Source organism: Pleurodeles waltl, chromosome 8 (genome assembly GCF_031143425.1).
Source record: "Pleurodeles waltl isolate 20211129_DDA chromosome 8, aPleWal1.hap1.20221129, whole genome shotgun sequence".
Taxonomy (NCBI): Eukaryota; Metazoa; Chordata; class Amphibia; order Caudata; family Salamandridae; genus Pleurodeles; species Pleurodeles waltl.
The window spans coordinates 853279559-853298861 of NC_090447.1; the positions used below are offsets into that span (position 1 = coordinate 853279559).

The following is a 19303-nucleotide window of genomic DNA, read 5'->3' on the forward strand; positions in this document are numbered from 1 at the left end:
ATGGACAGTAAACAGAGAATAATACATATTCATAAAGAAACAGGGAAATTTATTGCTTCTCCACCTCCACAGACCAAAAGGAAGCTGGCATTTCAAGACTCTTGACACTGCTCCACCACCAGCAAAAATGTTTAAAAGAAAGGAGAAGCCACTATTTCTCCATCTTTGTCCACCACATTCGCCACAGCTTTCCTTTTCTCCACCACCTACTACCCCATCACCACTACCTTCACCATCACACTTCCACCCTTACTCACAGGGAGATGCAGGGAGATGCAGTAGACCCATGGGACTTGTATGACTCGGATCCTATACCTTCCAATGATCCAGATCTTTATCCTACTAAGCCTTCACCACCAGAGGATTGTACAATTTACACACAAGTCATATCTAGGGCAACTGCATACCATGAGGTTCAAATGCATGCAGAACCTTTGAAAGAGGATTTTCTTTTCAACACATTGTCCTCTACCCATACATGCTACCAGTGCTTACCAATGATGCCTGGTATGCTTAGACATGCAGACAATATATTTAAAGAACCAGTCAAAACTAGGGTTCTAACCCCAAGAATTGATAAAAAAAAATATAAGCCTGCACCAACAGACCCAGTCTACATTACCAAACAACTGCCACCAGATTCCATTGTGGTCAGTGCAGCCAGGAAACGGGCTAATAGCCAGTCTTCGGGAGATATCCCACCCCCTGACAAGGAAAGTAGGAAGTTTGATGCTGCGGGTAAAAGGGTAGCTACACAAGCAGCTAACCAATGGCGTATTGCCAATTCCCAAGCCCTGTTAGCAAGGTATGACAGGGCACACTGGGATGAAATGCAAGAATTCTTGAAGTATCTACCCAAGGAGCACCAATAGAGAGCGCAGCAAATTTTTAAAGAGGGACAGGCTATTACTAATAACCAGATTATATCTCCCCTAGATGCAGCTGACACTGCAGCTAGAAGTATCAACACTAGCAAAACAATCCGATGACATGCATGGCTAAGGTCCTCCGGTTTTAAACCTGAAATACAGCAGGCCGTGCTTAACATGCCTTTCGATAAACAGCATCTATTCGGACCGTAAGTAGACACTACTATAAAGAAACTCCAAAAGGATTGTGATACTGCAAAAGCAATGGGAGCCCTATATACCACACCTTTTCGGGGTTCCTTTCGGAAACAACCGTTTAGAGGAGGCTTCAAACCCCAAACTAGGGGGGGGTGGCCGGCAAGATGGCCGACCCGCAGCTCTAGAGGAGTGCTCTCGGCCCCGGATTCGGCATCCTGCCACCCCGGGCCCCCGTAGACCCGGAAGAAGGATCCTGGAGGTACCTGGGGCAGAGGAGAGGACGTGTGGAGAAAAAAAAAACAGAGGCAAGCGCGGCAATCGCTCCGCGGGGGAGCACGTATGGAGAGCGCCTGTCCCCAAGATGGCGATCGCGATCCGAAAATCAGTCTAAGTCGACGTTGATTAAGGCGGTGGAGCTGTGTGGCTTAGGAGGGAGCGACCCTGTCTTGGGGGCCTTTAAGGTGTGTACCTCCCTTTGCCCCCCATCCCCCTGAATAGAGTGCACAGATCTGGAGATGGGCCCTCCCACTGCCCTGGAGGCCCATCAAGGCGAATTGGACGCAGCAAGGTGTAGTTTGTTTGCCTACTGAGGTGGGCGCCCGGGCTGCAGGAGACTTACGGAGCTGCACTGGACTTACAAAGGTAGTTGGGGCCTGTTGCTGGACTAGTTTTGGGGGTGTGCCCCCCTGCAGCAGTGTTCTGACTGGGTGGCCCTGTATTGCCCAGCTTCAGGAGTGTGGGTCTGGCTGGTTGTGGGACGGCTACATTGTGCCAAGTACGACACCTGCGCTGCTCCTGCCTGTGCCGGCATTCACCCTGGAGTGGTTCTGTGAGGGTGAGGCAGTTAGAGACTGAGCGGTGGGGCGTGGTGAGGGTACAGAGTTCGACCGCTTGCACTGCGTCTGGAAGTGTGGTGCACAACACTAGGCGTATTCGTTTGTAGCAGGGGCTCCATCAGGTGTGCACCATGGGCAAGGACAGAGTGAATAAGGGAACGCAGCAAACTCGGATGGACCAATACACAGCGCAGAGTTCAGGAGCGAGTCTGCAAAAAGATCCCCCTGGCCCCTTGGAGAAGGGAGCGGAGCCCACTGGGGTGCAAATCCTGGCTGCTATTGAGTCATCTAGTCGAGCAACGCCAACTCAGATTGCAGCCATAGCGGTCGATGTCAACCTACTGAGAGACGATTTGAGGGTAATGGCGGAACGATCGGTGGCCACTGAGCAACAGGTGACATGCATGCAGTCTGATATGGACACACTGAAGGCCTCGGTTGCCATCCTCAAAGCTAAAACGCGCGGAGGGTAGGGCGAGACGTTGTAACCTCCGTATAGTGGGCTTCCCTGAAGGTGTAGAGGGGCAAATGTTGAGGCCTTCCTAGAAGACTGGATCCACAAATCGTTGCCTGATGCCCCCTTGTCGGCTGTCTTTGTGTCTTTGTGGTGGAACATGCACACAGGGCCTTAGCACCGCCGCTGCCGCCGGGAGCCCCTCCACAAACGATCATAGCCAAGGTCCTTAACTATAGAGCCCGCAACGTAATTTTGCAGGAGGTGCGCAAACATGGAGAACCTACATTTGAGAATCACACCATCAGCTTTTTTCCTGACTACACCAGGGTGGTGCAGCTCCAAAGACAGTCATATACTGGTGTTAAACATAAGCTAAAAGATCTGGGCTGTACATATATGTTGTTGTAGCCAGCCAAGTTGAAGGTTCTCCATGCGAGCTGCTCGCATTTCTTTCAGTCTCCTGAAGCAGCGTAGGACTGGTTGGAGCGGAATGATAGCGCAGCAACGCCGGAATCCCTGCATGGGCAGAGTGGCGGGAGACCCAGAGGGGCAGCGGAAGTGCATACTGCAGCACGCAGAAATACCAGACGCCATTGTGCCGGCCGTCGAAGCCAAGTGATTGTTCGCTCGGATGGTACTCTGAGTCTTGAGTGTAGGAGACAGGAGCGTGAGGAGGCTAAACTGTTGGTCCAAACTGTCACATAGGAGGCGTCCTCATGCTCTGGGTCCCCCTGTGTCACGGGTGGATTGTCTCCAGAAGGGGAAAATGAGGACACCTTAGTGATTCACTGGACCTTCCGTTGTGGTTAGAGTCAAGTACTTTGGTTCTGGGTTAATGCTCAGGGTCTTCCCTCTGTTGGCTCTCCTCTCACACTCTGACACTCTCTCTGTCCTATCTGCTGCTGCCTTTTGGTGCTGGGGGGATGGGGGTCCGGGTTGATGACTGGACTGGGGCCGTGGCGGAGTGGTAGGCCTGTGATACCCCCCTGTTGTTAGTTAACTTTTTGGGAACAGTGTGTGTGTGTGCCGGAGGATTGGTGTGTGTTGGGAGTGTTGAAGCGTAGTCCGGACCTGAATCTGATTATCGAGTGGGAACGGCGATTGTTCACCACTTCTGGGCTCTAGAAGAGATAGCGGGGTACACACACAATTGGGCAGACACTAGTTGTGGGAGGTGTTTACCCGGGGTGGGATGGGGGAGTTTTATGCGGGTTCTAGTTGGAATTGACATTCTGTTTTTGACACTGAGCACTGTGGACATTCTCCTGTTGAAAAGGCATCAACTTATCGGGTTGCGCATGCATCGTGCCGGGGGCACTGTTGGGGGGGCTTCATGTGGGTGGGGAGGGGGCGGTCGGGAGCTGTAGAGGGGCAGGTGGAGTGGAACAGAATATGGTGGGTACCCTGATACGTATAGTTACATGGAATGTTAGAGGATGGAATTCCTTTGTGAAGCCCTACAGAGTACATACATATCTTAGGCGGCTTGGCGTACATATTGCTCTCCTACAAGAGACTCATTTGGTAGAAAATGAAGCGCAAAAAGTGCAGAAAAAGTGGAGGGGCAGTTTTATTCGGCGACCTATTCCTCCTAGTATGCAGTCCGGTGGTGTGAGGATATCCCCAATTGGGAAAAAGATTTGTTAGCTGGCTCTGTCTGTGTGGAGCGCCTCCCGCATATACTAATGGGTGGCTCTGGGGTTCCGCAGGGTGCCCCCTACTTGGTGGAGCAGGTATTGAGAGCTTGGAAGAGTGCAGTTGTGCGGGCTCTGTGCAGGGCCCCGTACGCGCGCCTTCTTCCACTATGGTGGATCCGACCCTTTGTCAAGGCTGCTGAGGTGATGCATTTTCCAAAGTGGCATGCAGGGGTTTGTAATAATGCGGGTGACTTATATCACAATGGCACATTCATTACGAGGGAAGAGGCAGAGTCCCTGTTTGGAGTGGGTCAGGGGCAGTTCCTACAGTATGCGAACATTTAGCTGACAGACAGAGAGATTTGGACGTCCTTTCCGGAGGAGCTGGCTGAATCCCACCTCCTGGTGACACTTCTTGATCCTGGAGGTGACCGCGGTCTCCTGTCCCGAACTTATAAAGCTCTCAAGGGTGACAGGCTAACTAGCATGCAGGGGATCAGGGGCTGCTGGGAAGCTGACCTGGGAATGGCAGTCATGGATGGGGAATGGAATAGAGCCTATTCTCTGGTGTGGGATGTGACTAGCAATACTAGATTTAAGCTGCCACACTTCTATTACTTGCATAGAGCATACCTGACACCTCAACACTTGCATAGAATATTCCCCTCAAGATATGACAGCTGTGGCCGCTACGGAGTGCCGTCGGCTTCATTTGATCACATGGCATGGGTCTGTGGCTCTGTCCAATCCTTTTGGTGTCAAGTAGTGAAGACACTGAGAGAGGTGACGGCTGTGCGAGTGCAGGCGATGATGAAACACTGCCTGCTGGGCCTGCTTCCCACCCCTAAAAAGGGTCGTAAAATAGTGTATAGATTTGCACAGCTGGGGCTCATTTTGGCGAAAAGGCGCATTGCGATCTGATGGGCTAGCCCTCACCCCCGTTGCATGTTGCTTGGCTGAGTGAGTTAGTTGAATGGGCTACCGCAGAGGAATGTCACCTACGAAAGGTTCGAGTGGATGAGAATGTTGACCGTGATTTGGAGATCTGGCCTACCATGATTAATGAGTTATCTGGTGTGTGAGAGAGTGAGGGGGAGGACCCCTTAACAGATGCTTCCGCTAGCTGAGCTCTGGCCATAGCTAGGCCATTCGAGGAATGAGTTTGGGGGTTATAGGGCCATAGCTGTGAGTTTTGGTGTTTTATGCAGGGTGTGCTTCCAATGTTGGCTTTTGGTGTGGGGGTTGTCATGAGTGGGTCCTCCTCCTCACCTTAGTCCCTGACTTGTTTATGGGCTGTTGTTCAGTTGCACCCCACCTCCCCCTTCCCCCCCCCGGCGTCCACTCGGCCGCATGTGCGTGATGCTTTCGATGTCTGATGGACATTCGTTGCGCTATCTTCTGATCTGTCGATGCTTACTATAATCACTGTGTTCTGTTTGATAGTTAATGTATTGAACTGTACTGCACTGAATTTGTAGGGGTTGGCGCCGTTAATCGATGTTCGTGCTGAGTTTGTGGTGGTTGGGTCGACCTAGCCTATCACCATTACTGTTTTATTTCTCTGTGCTGTCTAGGTTAGAGCACAATGTGTAAAACTGGTATTGCCATTGGCCGTGTGGCTGGACTGTCACTTCTCCCTAAAAGTAATCTACTATAATGTAGTACATAGTTATATGTGTTCTTTTCTATGTATAAATAAACAATTAAAAAAAAAAAAAACTACAGAGGCTTCCACCTCCCATCCCAAACAAACGCAGCAATATTATTCAAAACGGTCATTTAGAGGCTCTTACAGAGGGCAAAACTTTAAAGCCAGAGGAAATTTTAATTCCTCAAAAAGTACTACCACACTGACAAAACAATAACTTCCTTAACATCCCACAATCCCATACGTCTCTTGTGGGAGGAAGACTACAACAATTCCACTCTAACTGGCAAAACATCACCAGAGATCAGTGGGTACTTTCAATTATTCAATGGTTATTGCCTAGAACTCATTTCTACTCCACCAAATATTCCCCATCGTTCTCACAGACTCTCTCCAGAACACACTGTTCTACTAAAACAAAAGGTACAATCTGTTACTAAAAGGGGCATTAGAAATGCTTCCAATCTCACAGCAAGGAACAGGAGTATATTCACTATATTTCCTTATACCAAAAAAGGATGGTACTCTCAGACCCATCCTAGATCTCAGACCTCTATATCTATACATCCTGTCGGAACTTTTTCACATGGTCAATCTACAGGATGTAATTCCCCTACTACAAAAACACGATTACATGACTGTGTTAGATCTCAAGGACGCCTACTTCCACATTCCCATACATCCAGCTCACCGCAAATACTTATGGTTCGTAATATCAAGCAAACACTACCAATTCAAAGTACTTCCCTTCGCCATAAGAGCTCCCAGGGTTTTCACAAAATGTCTAGCTCACCTCAGAAGACAACACATACATGTCTTCCCTTATCTAGATGGTTGGCTAATAAAATCCAGCAGTATTCTACAGTGTCTACAACACGTTGCACAATAGATACCATAGACACATTAGGGTTCACAGTTACCAAAAAAGCTCATCTTTAACCAGCACAGGTTCAACGCTATCAATGTGCAATTCTCGATACTCAAAAAGCATTAGCCTACCCAAATCCACAGAGGATACAGACTTTTCATTGTAAGATTTATCAAGAAACTATTGGGAATTATGGCATCATGGATAGCAATAGTACCGCATGCGAGACTAAACATGATACCACTGCAACAGTGTCTCTCTCAACAATGGTCTCAGGCTCAGTTACAGGATCTAGTGTTGTTAGACCGCCAAACTTACAAATCTCTGCAATGGTGGAATCACAACAACTTAACAAAAGGGCGGCCATTTCAGGGCCCAGTGCCACAGACCATAATCACAACAGATGCGTCAATGACAGGTTCGGGGGCTCATCTCAATATAACCTATACCCATCTGTGGGAAAACAATCTAACAAAGGAGTCAATGCCCATGCGCACTATCACCGAGAGGAGTCACACGATGCTGTGACTTGAAAAAAGACTTCTTTGAAGAAAAACAACTTGTAACACTCCGAGACCAACACTAGATGGCAGGATATGCACAGCATGTGAATCTGCAGCACTACATGCCATAAACTGATGTACACTGGGTAGGTGACATTTTCCTAATATATACACATTATTATATATATATATATATATATATATATATATATATATATATATATATATATATATATATATACACACACACACATACGCACTCACACACACACACATAAGGTTACAGGGATGGTATAGTTAGGAATTAGCATTTAAATAACCTTAGAAGTTCACTGAAAAAACAAAGGTATAGCTAGGTTCTGAATTTATACACACAAAACCATAGAAATTCAGCTGCTATAGTTTGTTATTTCAAGAAACTATACTTGTGCCTTAACTTAGGGCGCAAGTCATAGTTACTTGAAATGGCTAACTATCACAGCTGAATTTATTTGGTTTTGTGCATGAGCAGGCGTTGTATGCTGTGCTCATGCACGTTCTCTTGTATTTGAGATGTCATCATTGATGTCATAAATAATGTCATAGAACATGTCATGAGTGATTTAATATCTGAGGTCATAAGCAGTGCATAGCTGGGGCACAAGTTATAGTTAGCTTTGCTAACTATAACTGTTGAATTTCTATGTTTTTTTAGTTCAAAATGTTAATGTTACCTAACTATAACATTACTTTAACCTTTGTTTTTTTCAGTGAATATGTGTGTGTGTGCGGGGGGGTTGTTTGCATCTTAAAAAACAAGTGTGGAAATGTCATTTTAAAAAGAAAGGCATTCCATGAGTTGGCTTCTATAAAATAGTAAGTTCCTTTCACCCTCAAAATTGCCATTGAACAGTTTAGGTGAAATGGTTTCTCAATAATGGTGTTCTGTGAAATCGTTTTTCTGTGAAATCATATACAACTATTCAGTCTACCATACACCACCCCTTTATCTCCCAGGTGTATGTATTGGTATACTACTGTTTCATTCTTTCATTAAGATTTGTCTTGCCCCTTCCTGCTTAGTATAGTCCAACATCTGGTACTTGCACAATCACTTCTCTCTTTCTCCCTTTTACTCGCATAAGAAAATATTCCAGTGAGCCCCTCCACCCCCCACTGAAACCCTTGTGCTCAACCTGAAGACTCATGTCTTTACAAGTTGGCACCCCAACTCTGGAATTTCCTTACTCTGGAAATCACATTATGCAAAAGAGCACTACCTCTGCTTTTGAAAATTTGACACTGACCATACATTACACGAATCCTTCTTACTTTAACCCTCTAATGTTATAAACATATACTTAGAAACCCATCTGCACTGTTACCATTTATGAATGTCCCAGCACAGTGTCATGCACTTCCTTGCACTGTTAGCATGTACAGCATTCCTGAACGAGGTGCCAAAAAATCAGCCATTTAAATAACATACTTCCATTATATCAGGGGACCACTATGTTGTAGCCAGAGGCCACATAGTGTTATGCCGGTGAGTTACATAGGAGGTGAAGTTCAGCCTCATCCATACCCAAAGGCACCAGACCCATCCAGGAGCAACGAGGATGCTTCGTTCTTGGGGCTATGGCAGCTTATCTTTCTTCAGTTGTAAGATGTTAAGTTGCAGTATTTAGCAACAGCAGTAACTGTAATACATTTGAGTCCCAACAGTCCCTACATAAGCAAGCTCCTCTGTGAGCTAAGTTACATCCTGTTCTTACTGTACGAGATGATACTGAACAGATTTTTAAGGTGTCATCGAAGGCCAGTAAAACTCTTGTGTCTCTAGCCTGAGTGTTAGAATTTCCAAGATGCAGATCTTCTGTCCCCTGTCGACAAACCTTCCTAAGTCCGTGTGCTAAGTGTAGCTACTGGACAATGGTGTGGGGGTGATCTAAAGTAAAGAAGGTAAAGCAGCAGTCAGACCCCAAACAGTGGCAGGCACAGTCCTTACTTGAGTACCCCCATATTCCAAAGCTGAAAATGAGAATACATATCAGGAGCCACCATCACCACCCACAGACCACCTACAAGAAGACCATGAGAACATTTTCTTTCTGCTGCACGAATACCTTCCAATCTCTGTTTTTCGACACATTCAGTAAAAGAGGCTTTCTACAGGACAGCGATTCTCATGGAATAGATGTTCATCCAGAACTGCCCACATCAGACGTAGATCATGTCCATCCTCAGTCCATGCAGGAGCTTCCCCGAGTCACCATCAAGCCAGATGAGAGGTCTCGCTTCGGGGTGATAGAGAAGACCAAAACCCTGAGTTACTGTCTAGATGGAGACAAAAATATAACCTGGAAGATGCTGGGAATGCAATTCTCTTTCAGAATAGTCTCCGAGGTGGGAACACCTCAAATGTACTGATTTGGGTGAGAAAGACTAGGACTGTAAGTTCTGAAGATTACTATTAAATAAAGATTCTAAAGATTTTTTAAAAATACCATTAAGTAATAAGAACATTTTCCAGAACAAATAGTGACTTTCGTTGCTGGCTGCAACACCATATGACTGCCACGAACAGCCTGCGTTGAGGTGAATTCTCGTAACATGCTTTGTATTGCCCCTAACTGGAACACCACGGTCGGCTGAATTGAAGGAAAATAAATAGGTGCAATTAATAACACAGTCCCACGTTAGGACTTCACATTACAACTTCCACCCGTAGAGATTTTTATGGGCATTTACGTCTTCGGTTTCCTTCATGAACCGTTTTCACGTTCAGTGATTATATGATCTCTTTGATGGTATTGAGGTATTTGTTTTCTTTGTAGCGAATCATCTTATTAAGTAAGCCATCAAGCTCACATCTGATTTGCAATAAATTTATTTTCTGAATGTAAGGTTTGTCGTATTTTTCATAATTGTATCAGTCTTGCAATTCGCATTTCAAGTGAGAATGGTAATGCTTTGCCGTTGTAATTATTAGATGCTTTACAACTACGTTAGTTGCGAGAACTTACTAGTTTTAAGTCCATTTATTGTTCTAGCGTTGGAAATACAATTTAAGAATTAAGTGTAATTTTAAGTGTTCCCTTACTGTTGCAGTCCTCGCTTCTCAGCGCTGTCCTTGGAGAACTTAGAAAAGAGGAAGGCTTTTTGGATGTTCGAGGATCAGTTGCATATGTCTGCCAGCAGCCCTGGGTCTTTACTGGCACCGTCAGGAGCAACATCCTGTTCGGAAAGGAATATGTGAAAGAGAAATATGAACGAGTACTGCGAGTCTGTGCTCTAAGAAAGGTATGTTCTTTCCTTCTTGTTGCTATCGGTCATTTATTTCAAAGCATGTATTACCTCTTTGGAAAGTTCCTTTTCTGCTCCTGATTACAGTGGAAAAGTTTGTGATCCCTGTGTTGGCCTAAACACTTGTTAGGGCTATGCAAAGTTTAAATTATGCTGGCAGGTTTGGGTGAAGCTCATAACGTCACACATTCTTAAAGCTGCAGTTTGTGGACTTCGTAAAACGTCACCAGGGGGTGATGTTTCCTTCAAAAATAGTTTTACTGAAGCTTTTCCATGCAAAGAGCCTTTTGTGGAATAAGTAACATAAAAATGAGCATTACAACTTTTTTTTCTCCAGGGAAGCCTATTTTTCGCAGTATTTTCCACCTGCTTTAAAGCTCCACTACATTCCTAAAGGCTCATGAGTTTGGCAGAGTTAAAAAAACAACAGAAAGTGGCCAAACCTTTGCACAGCATACACTGGGTGTTGTGACACATTTAAGTACAGCAATATGTAAGTTTCAATTACTGCACCCAAAGGTGGTATTAACAACACAGGCTTGCTATGAAAGAGTACTCGTTTCAATGTTTCCTTCTACCAAACTTTCACCTAAATAGTCACAAGCAACATCCTAGAATGCTAAAGTCAGCCTCACGTTCACCGTGAGTATTGCAATCTTGAATGCCCTCACCTTCAGCTTTGCTGACATAAGATTCAATGGGGCAAAAGCTGCATTTATTATGTGTATTTCAAGAGCCACTGTACCCCGTATCGCTTCTGCAATGAGCACGCAAATTGTAAAAATGGACATGATAATAAATGTTAGTAACTACTGGTTGTTAGGGCTTTGCAGAAGATACAGATGCGTCAACAACAAGCCCCCATTTATCCAGTGGCCTACCCGCTGGCTGGCGGGGGCGCCACTTGGCATGTGCGAGCCATAGAAGGGCATTGTGTATCATGCTAGAGACACTTGCTTGAGAGATCCCTCTGCTTTTCATACAGGCCTTCCAGATGTGGGTGGGGAGAGAGGGTGTTGAACTTTGGGAGGGGGCAGGGTGGGAACCCTGGGCAACCTGTTCCACAATGGAGCCCACATCTTGTCTGACCAACTGTGAGAACGTACAGACCCCCCAGCGGGGCAGATCCTGGAGTATGGCCAACTAATCAGGGAACAGGAGCGACTGTGGCATAATTGACCCAGAACCTGACTCGCACCCTTCGATGCGCTCACTGCACGCTAGGGGTACTGGACGCCAGCTAATCACGTGGCTGACTAAAGTCCTTGCACCTAAAACACAATACCCACTAGCAACACCTGGGAGACTGATATTGGATGCGAGCTGACCCAAAAGAAGTAGGATCGAATTTTGGCATACCCACACAAGGTCTCCTGCAATGTCCATTGGTGGTGTATATACCCATAACATCCTACACAGGGCTTACCTCACCTGGCCAAATTACACAGAATATACCATATGACATCTCCTGCCTGCCCGCACTTCTGTGCTCCAGAGGCAGATATGCTCTCTCAGACAGAACGTACCTAGACTGTGTGGTCTGCTGGGCCTGTACAGGCGTCGCAATGATAACAGTGCCTTTAATCGTTTCATTGACATAGTGGTGTTAATGGCTGTGCAAATGATTGCAATGCGTTGGAAAGCAAGCACACTCACAGGCAGCGACTATTAAATGAGGCAAGACTGAAACCACTACACTTCGCCTGGAAGTGTAGTCACGAAAATGTCTCACTGTGGCTCCATAAGAATGCAACCATTCTTCAGGGCACGCTTGACAGCAGTGCCACCATAGACTAACCAGACACATCACTACACCTGACTCACAAATTGGAACCCCCTCACACTTTATCCTCCTATCTCCCCTTCCCCCTTCCCCCCCACCCTATGGCTTCCTCGCCCTGTAATATGGTCACAAGATAGGTTATGGTAGGTGCTGGTAAACTACCCCGCCCCCTTCCCCCCACCGCAGTATCACCTCTCCACACCTCTGTTAGTTCTGCTGGTAGACTCCATATCATAAAACCACACCCCAGGTGCCTGGGGTCCTATTACAGCTCACAGTTTGGTTTGGTTATCATGTTCATCCCCCAAGCAGTGTCCAGATATCATACATTTATGTGCACATGGATAAAGGGCTGAATTGTACAATGTTGGTATACAACCTGCTGTACTCTGCTGTAATGATTGTACTGTTTGCCCTGTTCACTGTATTGAATTATACAAAATCCTAATAAAGATTTTTTTTATGTGTTTCTTGTATACCTGGCTATTATTTTCTATTCTATCCTAAATACATACACTGCCCATTCGGGTGCCAGTGATTAGCACCATTTAGGCCCATATTTATACTTTTTGACGCAAAACTGCGCTAACGCAGTTTTGCGCCAAAAAAATTAGCGCCGGCTAACGCCATTCTGAAGCGCCATGCGGGCGCCGTATTTATTGAATGACGTTAGCCGGCATTAGCCGCCGGCGCTGTCTGGTGTCCGTTAAAAAAAACGACGTACACCAGGCAGCGCCGGCGTAGGTGGAAAATGGCGTATGGGCGTCCACAAATGGTGCAAGTCAGGCTGAGGCAAAAAAATCGCCTTAACCCGATTTGCACCATTTTTTTACGACGCCCATCCCCCATTGAAATGACTCCTGTCTTAGCAAAGACTTCTGTCCCCTGGGCATGGTCATTGGGCATAGTGGCATGTAGGGGGGCACAAATCAGGCCCCCCTATGCCACAAAAAAAAATATTTACCTGAACTTACCTTAATGTCCCTGGGGTGGGTCCCTCCATCCTTGGGTGTCCTCCTGGGGTGGGCAAGGGTGGCAGGGGGTGTCCCTGGGGGCAGGGGAGGGCACCTCTGGGCTCATTCTGAGCCCACAGGTCCCTTAACGCCTGCCCTGACCCAGGCGCTAAAATCCGGCGCAAATGCAGGTTTTTTAGACCCGCCCACTCCCGGGCGTCATTTTTGCCCGGGAGTATAAATACGACGCATATGCATCGGAGTCATTTTTTAAGACGGGAACGCCTACCTTGCATATAATTAACGCAAGGAAGGTGTTCACTCAAAAAAATGACGCTAACTCCATGAACTTTGGCGCTAGACGCGTCTAACGCCAAAGTATAAATATGGAGTTAGTTTTGCGTCGAATTTGCGTCGAAAAAAACGACGCAAATTCGGCGCAAACGGAGTATAAATATGCCCCTGAATATTTTGTGACCACGTGCTATTTTGCTCCATTTATTTTGCACTGTTCAGTGAAACTGTGATCAGTAAAAATCAATATTTTTCTTTTGGCAACATAGACCATTTTTATTGCCAGAAAACTTCTCTATTCTCTGCAAAACTGATCAGATTTACACAATTTAAATGGTGCTAAACAGCTTATTGGTGCCATTTAGGCAGTTTATTTCTTTATGCCCCTAGTCTTTTTTAGCTGCAATCCAACCCTTCCAGCATTCATTAAACTTCGAACTTACCTTTCTTTTCTCCTAGGCCTTCCACACTTTTGCGCTCTTTTTTTTTCCCAAAGACTGGAAAAATCCCACGTATTCACACATTACCCTTTCACGCACTGCATCTTATTTCTGAAGGACGCAAAAAATGTTCCCTAATCCATCCAAAGACTATCAGGGATGGGCAAACATGAAAAGCAGGGCCAGTTCTGTTCCATGTCAATATGCCAATACCGGCCTCGTTCTCATGTGCCACTGCAGTAGGTCCAGAACAAAGTCAAAGACAAGTCCAAAAGAAAATATAAGAATTCCAAGCAAGGCTCTTTGCCTCCTTGGTCTTTCTGATCCAGTGTGAAGTCTCATAGGTGGCACTTGACGGGCCATCATTGGTTTTGATATCTGAATCAGACCCAACTCTAATTCAGGATCTGATGTGCCTTAGTTTCCCAGGCTGTAGCAAATTTCACCCTTTAAGAACGCCAAGCCTCAACTGTTCAAATTGATTCCTGATGCTTGTGGCACATCTTCAGCCTCCATAATCAGTCTGGGCCTCCAATTGGACATCTGCTCTTGAGTCCTTCCTAGCACCGGCTTACCCTATTTGGCCTCAGCCTGCCTGGCTGTCCCTTGGCCCACTTTGCAGTAGGTTCTGCTTATTACTCCAGTTCCGATGCCAGTCCCCTCTCCAATGGCTCCTGTTTTAAACTCTGTGTGAACTTTGTTGGTAGATCTATGTTAGAAATTGGGTCTTTGGTTGGCAGTCAGGTTACCCTTGTCCAAGCAAGGACCCTCACTCTAGTCAGGGTAATGGAGGTACACACTTATACAACCCCTGCTAACCTCCTTGGTAGCTTGGCACAAGCAGTCAGGCTTATCTCAGAAGCAATGTGTAAAGTATTTGTACCAACACACACAGTAATACCTTGAAAACACTACAAAACGGTCACCACACTTGTTTAGAAAAATAGGTAATATTTATCTAAATCAATGGTTCTCAACCTGTGGTCAGGGGACCCCTGGTGGTCCTTGAAACCTCCTCAGGGGGTCAGCAACTTCTTAGGAAATTAAATAATATTAACAGATTAGGTCCCCAGCTTTCAGTAATAACCCTGCACGGCGTCCTCGGATTCCAAAAATGAATAAGTAGGGGTCCCTGGGTTCCAGTAATGATAAAGTGGGGGTCCACAGAAGTCAAAAGGTTGGGAAACACTGATCTAAATCAAACAAGACCTAAACGGCAAAAATCCAAAATACACAAGTCAAGATATGAATTTTCAAAAGAATAACAGTCTTACTCCATAGAAAACAATGGAAACTTTTATTTTACACAAAGTACCTGGTTTGCCTAAAAAATAAAGCTGCACTGGTGAAAAGTCAGCGATGCGTCGATTCCTTACTTGCAAGTGAGGCCGTACATCGTTTCTTCTCCCATCGGGTAGGCAATGCATCGTTTTTCTCCCTCGCAAAAGAGCGATGCGTCAGTTTCTGGACAGGGCACCTCGGGACTGCACAGGTTCACGATGACGCCCAGGGTCGATGTGTGAGAAATCCGGTCGCACGGTGTTAGAAACCTGCTCTGCCTGGGGTTTGCGTTGTTATCAGCAGCAGCAACAGGGTGTTGTGTTGTTTCTCCAGCCGCGAAGCATCGATCTCCCAGCCGCGATGCAGGTGGAGCGTTGATTTCAGCCACAAAGCGGGTGGTGCATCATTTATCAGCCGCGTTGCAGATGGTGCGTCTAAAATGTCCCCGCACGGCGTTCTGTGCGTGGATTTCTGGGGTGACGTGGTGAGAAAAATAACAGTGGATTAAAGCCAGATCTGTGACTGGGGGTGAGTGTTTGAAAAGTTTCAACACTCCATCCATCATTTAATTTTGTTTTGTGATGTTGCTTTGTGCGCCCTAAGTGGCAGGGGTATGCCCAGGCGTGGGTCCCTTGCTCGCTGCACTACTGGATTCAAGCTAGCCTGGCTGATGAAGCGTGATACCCTGAAACCGGTCCCAGGATGCTTGTTTCCTGTCCAGGGAGGACCTGACCTAGCAGTTCGGGCTGGACTGTTTCCATGGGGAACAGTGTCAAGACTAATTTGCATATGGCTGGGTCCAAACTGGGGTGACGTGGTGAGCAAAATAACGATGGATTAAACCCAGATCTGTGACTGGGGGTGAGTGTTTGAAAAGTTTCAACACTCCGTCCATCATTTTATTTTGTTTTGTGATGTTGCTTTGTGCATGGATTTCAGTCATTGTTCTGACAACTTCACCTCTCAAGGGCCCAGGCACTGGATAGGGTGCCACTTGACAGGGCAGGAGTCTCAGAAGAGAGTCCAGGTGCTGGCAAAGGAAGTCTTTGATGGCCCTGAGACTTCAAAACAGGAGGCAAGTTCAGTTCTAGCCCTTGGAGATTCTTCTTCAAGCAGGAATGCACAACAAAATCCAGTATTTGACCCCAGGCAGAAGCAGCAACTGCAGGGTAGCCCAACAAAGCACAGTCATAGGCAGGGGCAGCACTTCTCCTCAGCTCTTCAGCTCTTCTCCTTGGCAGAGGTTCCTCTTGGTTCCAGAACTGATCTAAAGTCTGGGGTTTTGGGTCCACTACTTAAACCTCTTTCTGCCTTTGAAGTAGGTAAACTTCAAAGGAAGGTCTCTGTTGGGAGAGGGCAGGCGCAGCCCATTCAGCTGTAAGTGACCACTGTCCCTCCACTATAGCTCAGATGGCTCATCAGGATATGCAGGTTACACCCCAGCACCCTTTGTGTCACTGTCTAGAGGATATTCACAAACAGCCCAACTGTCAGTCTGACCCAGACAGGAAATCCACAAACAGGCAGAGTCACAGAATGGTTTAAGCAAGAAAATGCCTTCTTTCCAAAAGTGGCATTTTCAAACTAACAATCTAAAAAACAACTTCACTAAAAGATGTATTTTTAAATTGTGAGTTCAGAGACCCCAAACTCCTCATTTCAACTGCTCTCAAAAGGAAACTGCACTTTCAGTTTTTTTTAAAGGCAGCCCCCATGTTAACCTTTGAGACAGATAGGCCTTGCAACAGTGAAAAACAAATTTGGCAGTATTTCACTGTTAGGACACGTGAAACACATCAGTACATGTCCCACCTTTAATATACACTGCACCCTGCCCATGGGGCTACCTAGGGTCTACCTTAGGGGTGTCTCACATGTATAAAAAGGGACGGTTTAGGCCTGGCAAGTGGGTTCACTTGCCTAGTCGAGTTGACAGTTTAAAACTGCACACTCAGACACTGCAGTTTCAGGTCTGAGCCACGTTTACAGGGCTACTAATGTGGGTGGCACAACCAGCACTGCAGGCCCACTAGTAGCGTTTGATTTACAGGATCTGGGCACCTCTGGTGCACTTTACTAGGGACTTACTAGTAAATCAAATATGCCAATCATGGAAAGCCAAGTACACATACACTTTACACAGGAGCACTTGCACTTTAGCACTGGTCAGCAGTGGTAAAGTGCCCAGAGTACCAAAAACAGCAAAAACAGAGTCCAGCACACAGTTAAAACATGGGAAGCAGAGGCAAAAAAGACAGGAGACACCACACCAACGAGGCCAGTTCTAACATGTCCCCACCAGCTGAAAGTGGAGTGAACTGCTCAACCTCATGGGAGTTCTTATCGCTAAGGTGGAAGAATCTAGACAGACCATCAGCATTGGAGTGTTCTGTTCCAGGGCGGTGTTCCCCTATAAAGTTCATCCCGTGTAGGGAAATGGACCACCTCAACAGTTTTGGATTCTCACCCCTTATCCGTATTAACCATCTGAGGGGCCTGTGGTAGGTCTGAACCCAGAAGTGAGTCACAAACAAGTAGGGTCTTAGCTTCTTCAACACCCAGACCACAGCAAAAGCTTCACGCTCAATTGCACTCTACCTACGTTCCCGGGGAAGTAACCTCCTACAAATGAGTACTCTTCATTTAGCTGTGATAACACTGCTCCCACGCCAGGCTCTGAAGCATCAGTCTGCAGGACAAATTCTTTTGAGAACTTAGGTGCCTTGAGCATGGGTGCAGTGCACATGGTGACCTTCAGGGCATCAAAAGCTGTCTGGCAAGACACAGTCCAGATCACCTTTCTGGGCTTCTTTTTGGAGGTTTACTCAGTCAAGGGAGCAACAATAGTGCCATACCGCCTGTAGTATCCGGTGAGACTTAAAGAGGCTCTCACCTCAGTTTGGGTCTTGGGAGGCTCCCAAACTAGAATGGTTTCAATCTCATGCTGTAGGGGTGCCACCTGGCCACTCCCCACCTGGTGTCCTATGTACACTACAGGGCCCTGATCTATTTGGCACATACTAGCCTAAATAGTGAGGCCTGCTTTCTGCAGGGCCTCCAACACTTTACAGAGGTGCTGTAAGTGCTCCTCCCAAGTGGAGCTGAACACAGCAATGTCATCCGGGTAGGCTGCACTGAAATCATCCAGTCCAGCCAACACCCGGTTAAGCAACCTCTTAAAGGTGACAGGGGAATTCTTCATCCGAAAGGGCTTCACCCTAAACTGGTAGTGCCCATCTGGGGGGGAGAATGCAGACCTCTCCTTAGCCCCCCCTTAGTCAGAACAATCCACCAATATGCAGAGGTCAAGTCAAAAGTACTTAGATATTTGGCAACCCCTAGCCGATCAATTAGCTCATCAGTGCAGGGGATGGGGTGCGCATCAGTCTTAATGGCCACATTGAGTCCCCGGTAATCCTCACAGAACCTGAGCTCTGGAGTGGCATCAGGAGGAGCAGCTTTTGGGACCAAGACTACAGGGCTGGCCCAAGGGCTACTGAAAAACTCAATAACCTCTAGCTAATATCTTAAATACCTCATACTTGATGTTAGTTCTAACCTTGTCAGTCACTCTGTAAACCTTATATTTAACAAGGGGACTGTCCCCAGTGGCCACATAATGTGTACCCAAATGAGTGACCCCTGGGATCAAGGAAAATTGAGAGACAAACTGTCCCAACCATTGGCGACAGTCCCTCTTTTACTCTGGGGTCAGTGGGGAGGAGTGGTTCACACCCTCCACTGAACCATCCTTCTCTTAGCGTCAGACAGGAGGTCAGGAAGAGGCTTACTCTCTTCCTCCACCCCATTATCTGTTGCCAAGAGCATTGTTACCTCTGTCCTCGCAAAATGAGGCTTAAGGCAGTTTACATGCAGGACCCTCAAAGGGTTCCTGGGATTCCGCAAGTTCACCAGATAGGTGGCGTCACTCTTGCGCTCCACTACCTCAAATGGCTCAGTCCACTTATCCTGGAGAGCCCTAGGCTCCACTGGGGCTATCACCCAAACCTTTTGGCCAGGCTGGAACTCAACCAGAGTGGCATTTTGGTTGTACCAGCGCTTCATATCTTCCTGGCTTGCTTCCAGGTTCTCTTTGGCGAGCTTATCGGAGTGGGCTGTCTAGTTCCTAAAGGTCAGCATACAACTGAATACATTCTGGGGAGGCTTACTGGAGGCTTTCTCTAAGCCTTCCCTAACCAGACCCAAAGGTCCCCTGACAGGGTGGCCATAAAGTAACTCAAAAGGTCTAAA

The 19303-nt window shown here is 46.6% G+C and overlaps 1 protein-coding gene across 1 annotated transcript in view; it reads left to right on the top strand.

Moving 5' to 3' along the window:
• Nucleotides 1-19303, top strand: part of ABCC4 (ATP binding cassette subfamily C member 4 (PEL blood group)) — a 1378868-nt gene that overhangs the window by 581143 nt on the left and 778422 nt on the right. The window contains exon 11 of the mRNA XM_069205134.1: nucleotides 10107-10298. Coding sequence (XP_069061235.1) covers nucleotides 10107-10298 — 192 coding nt within the window. The remainder of the gene's footprint in view (nucleotides 1-10106; nucleotides 10299-19303) is intronic.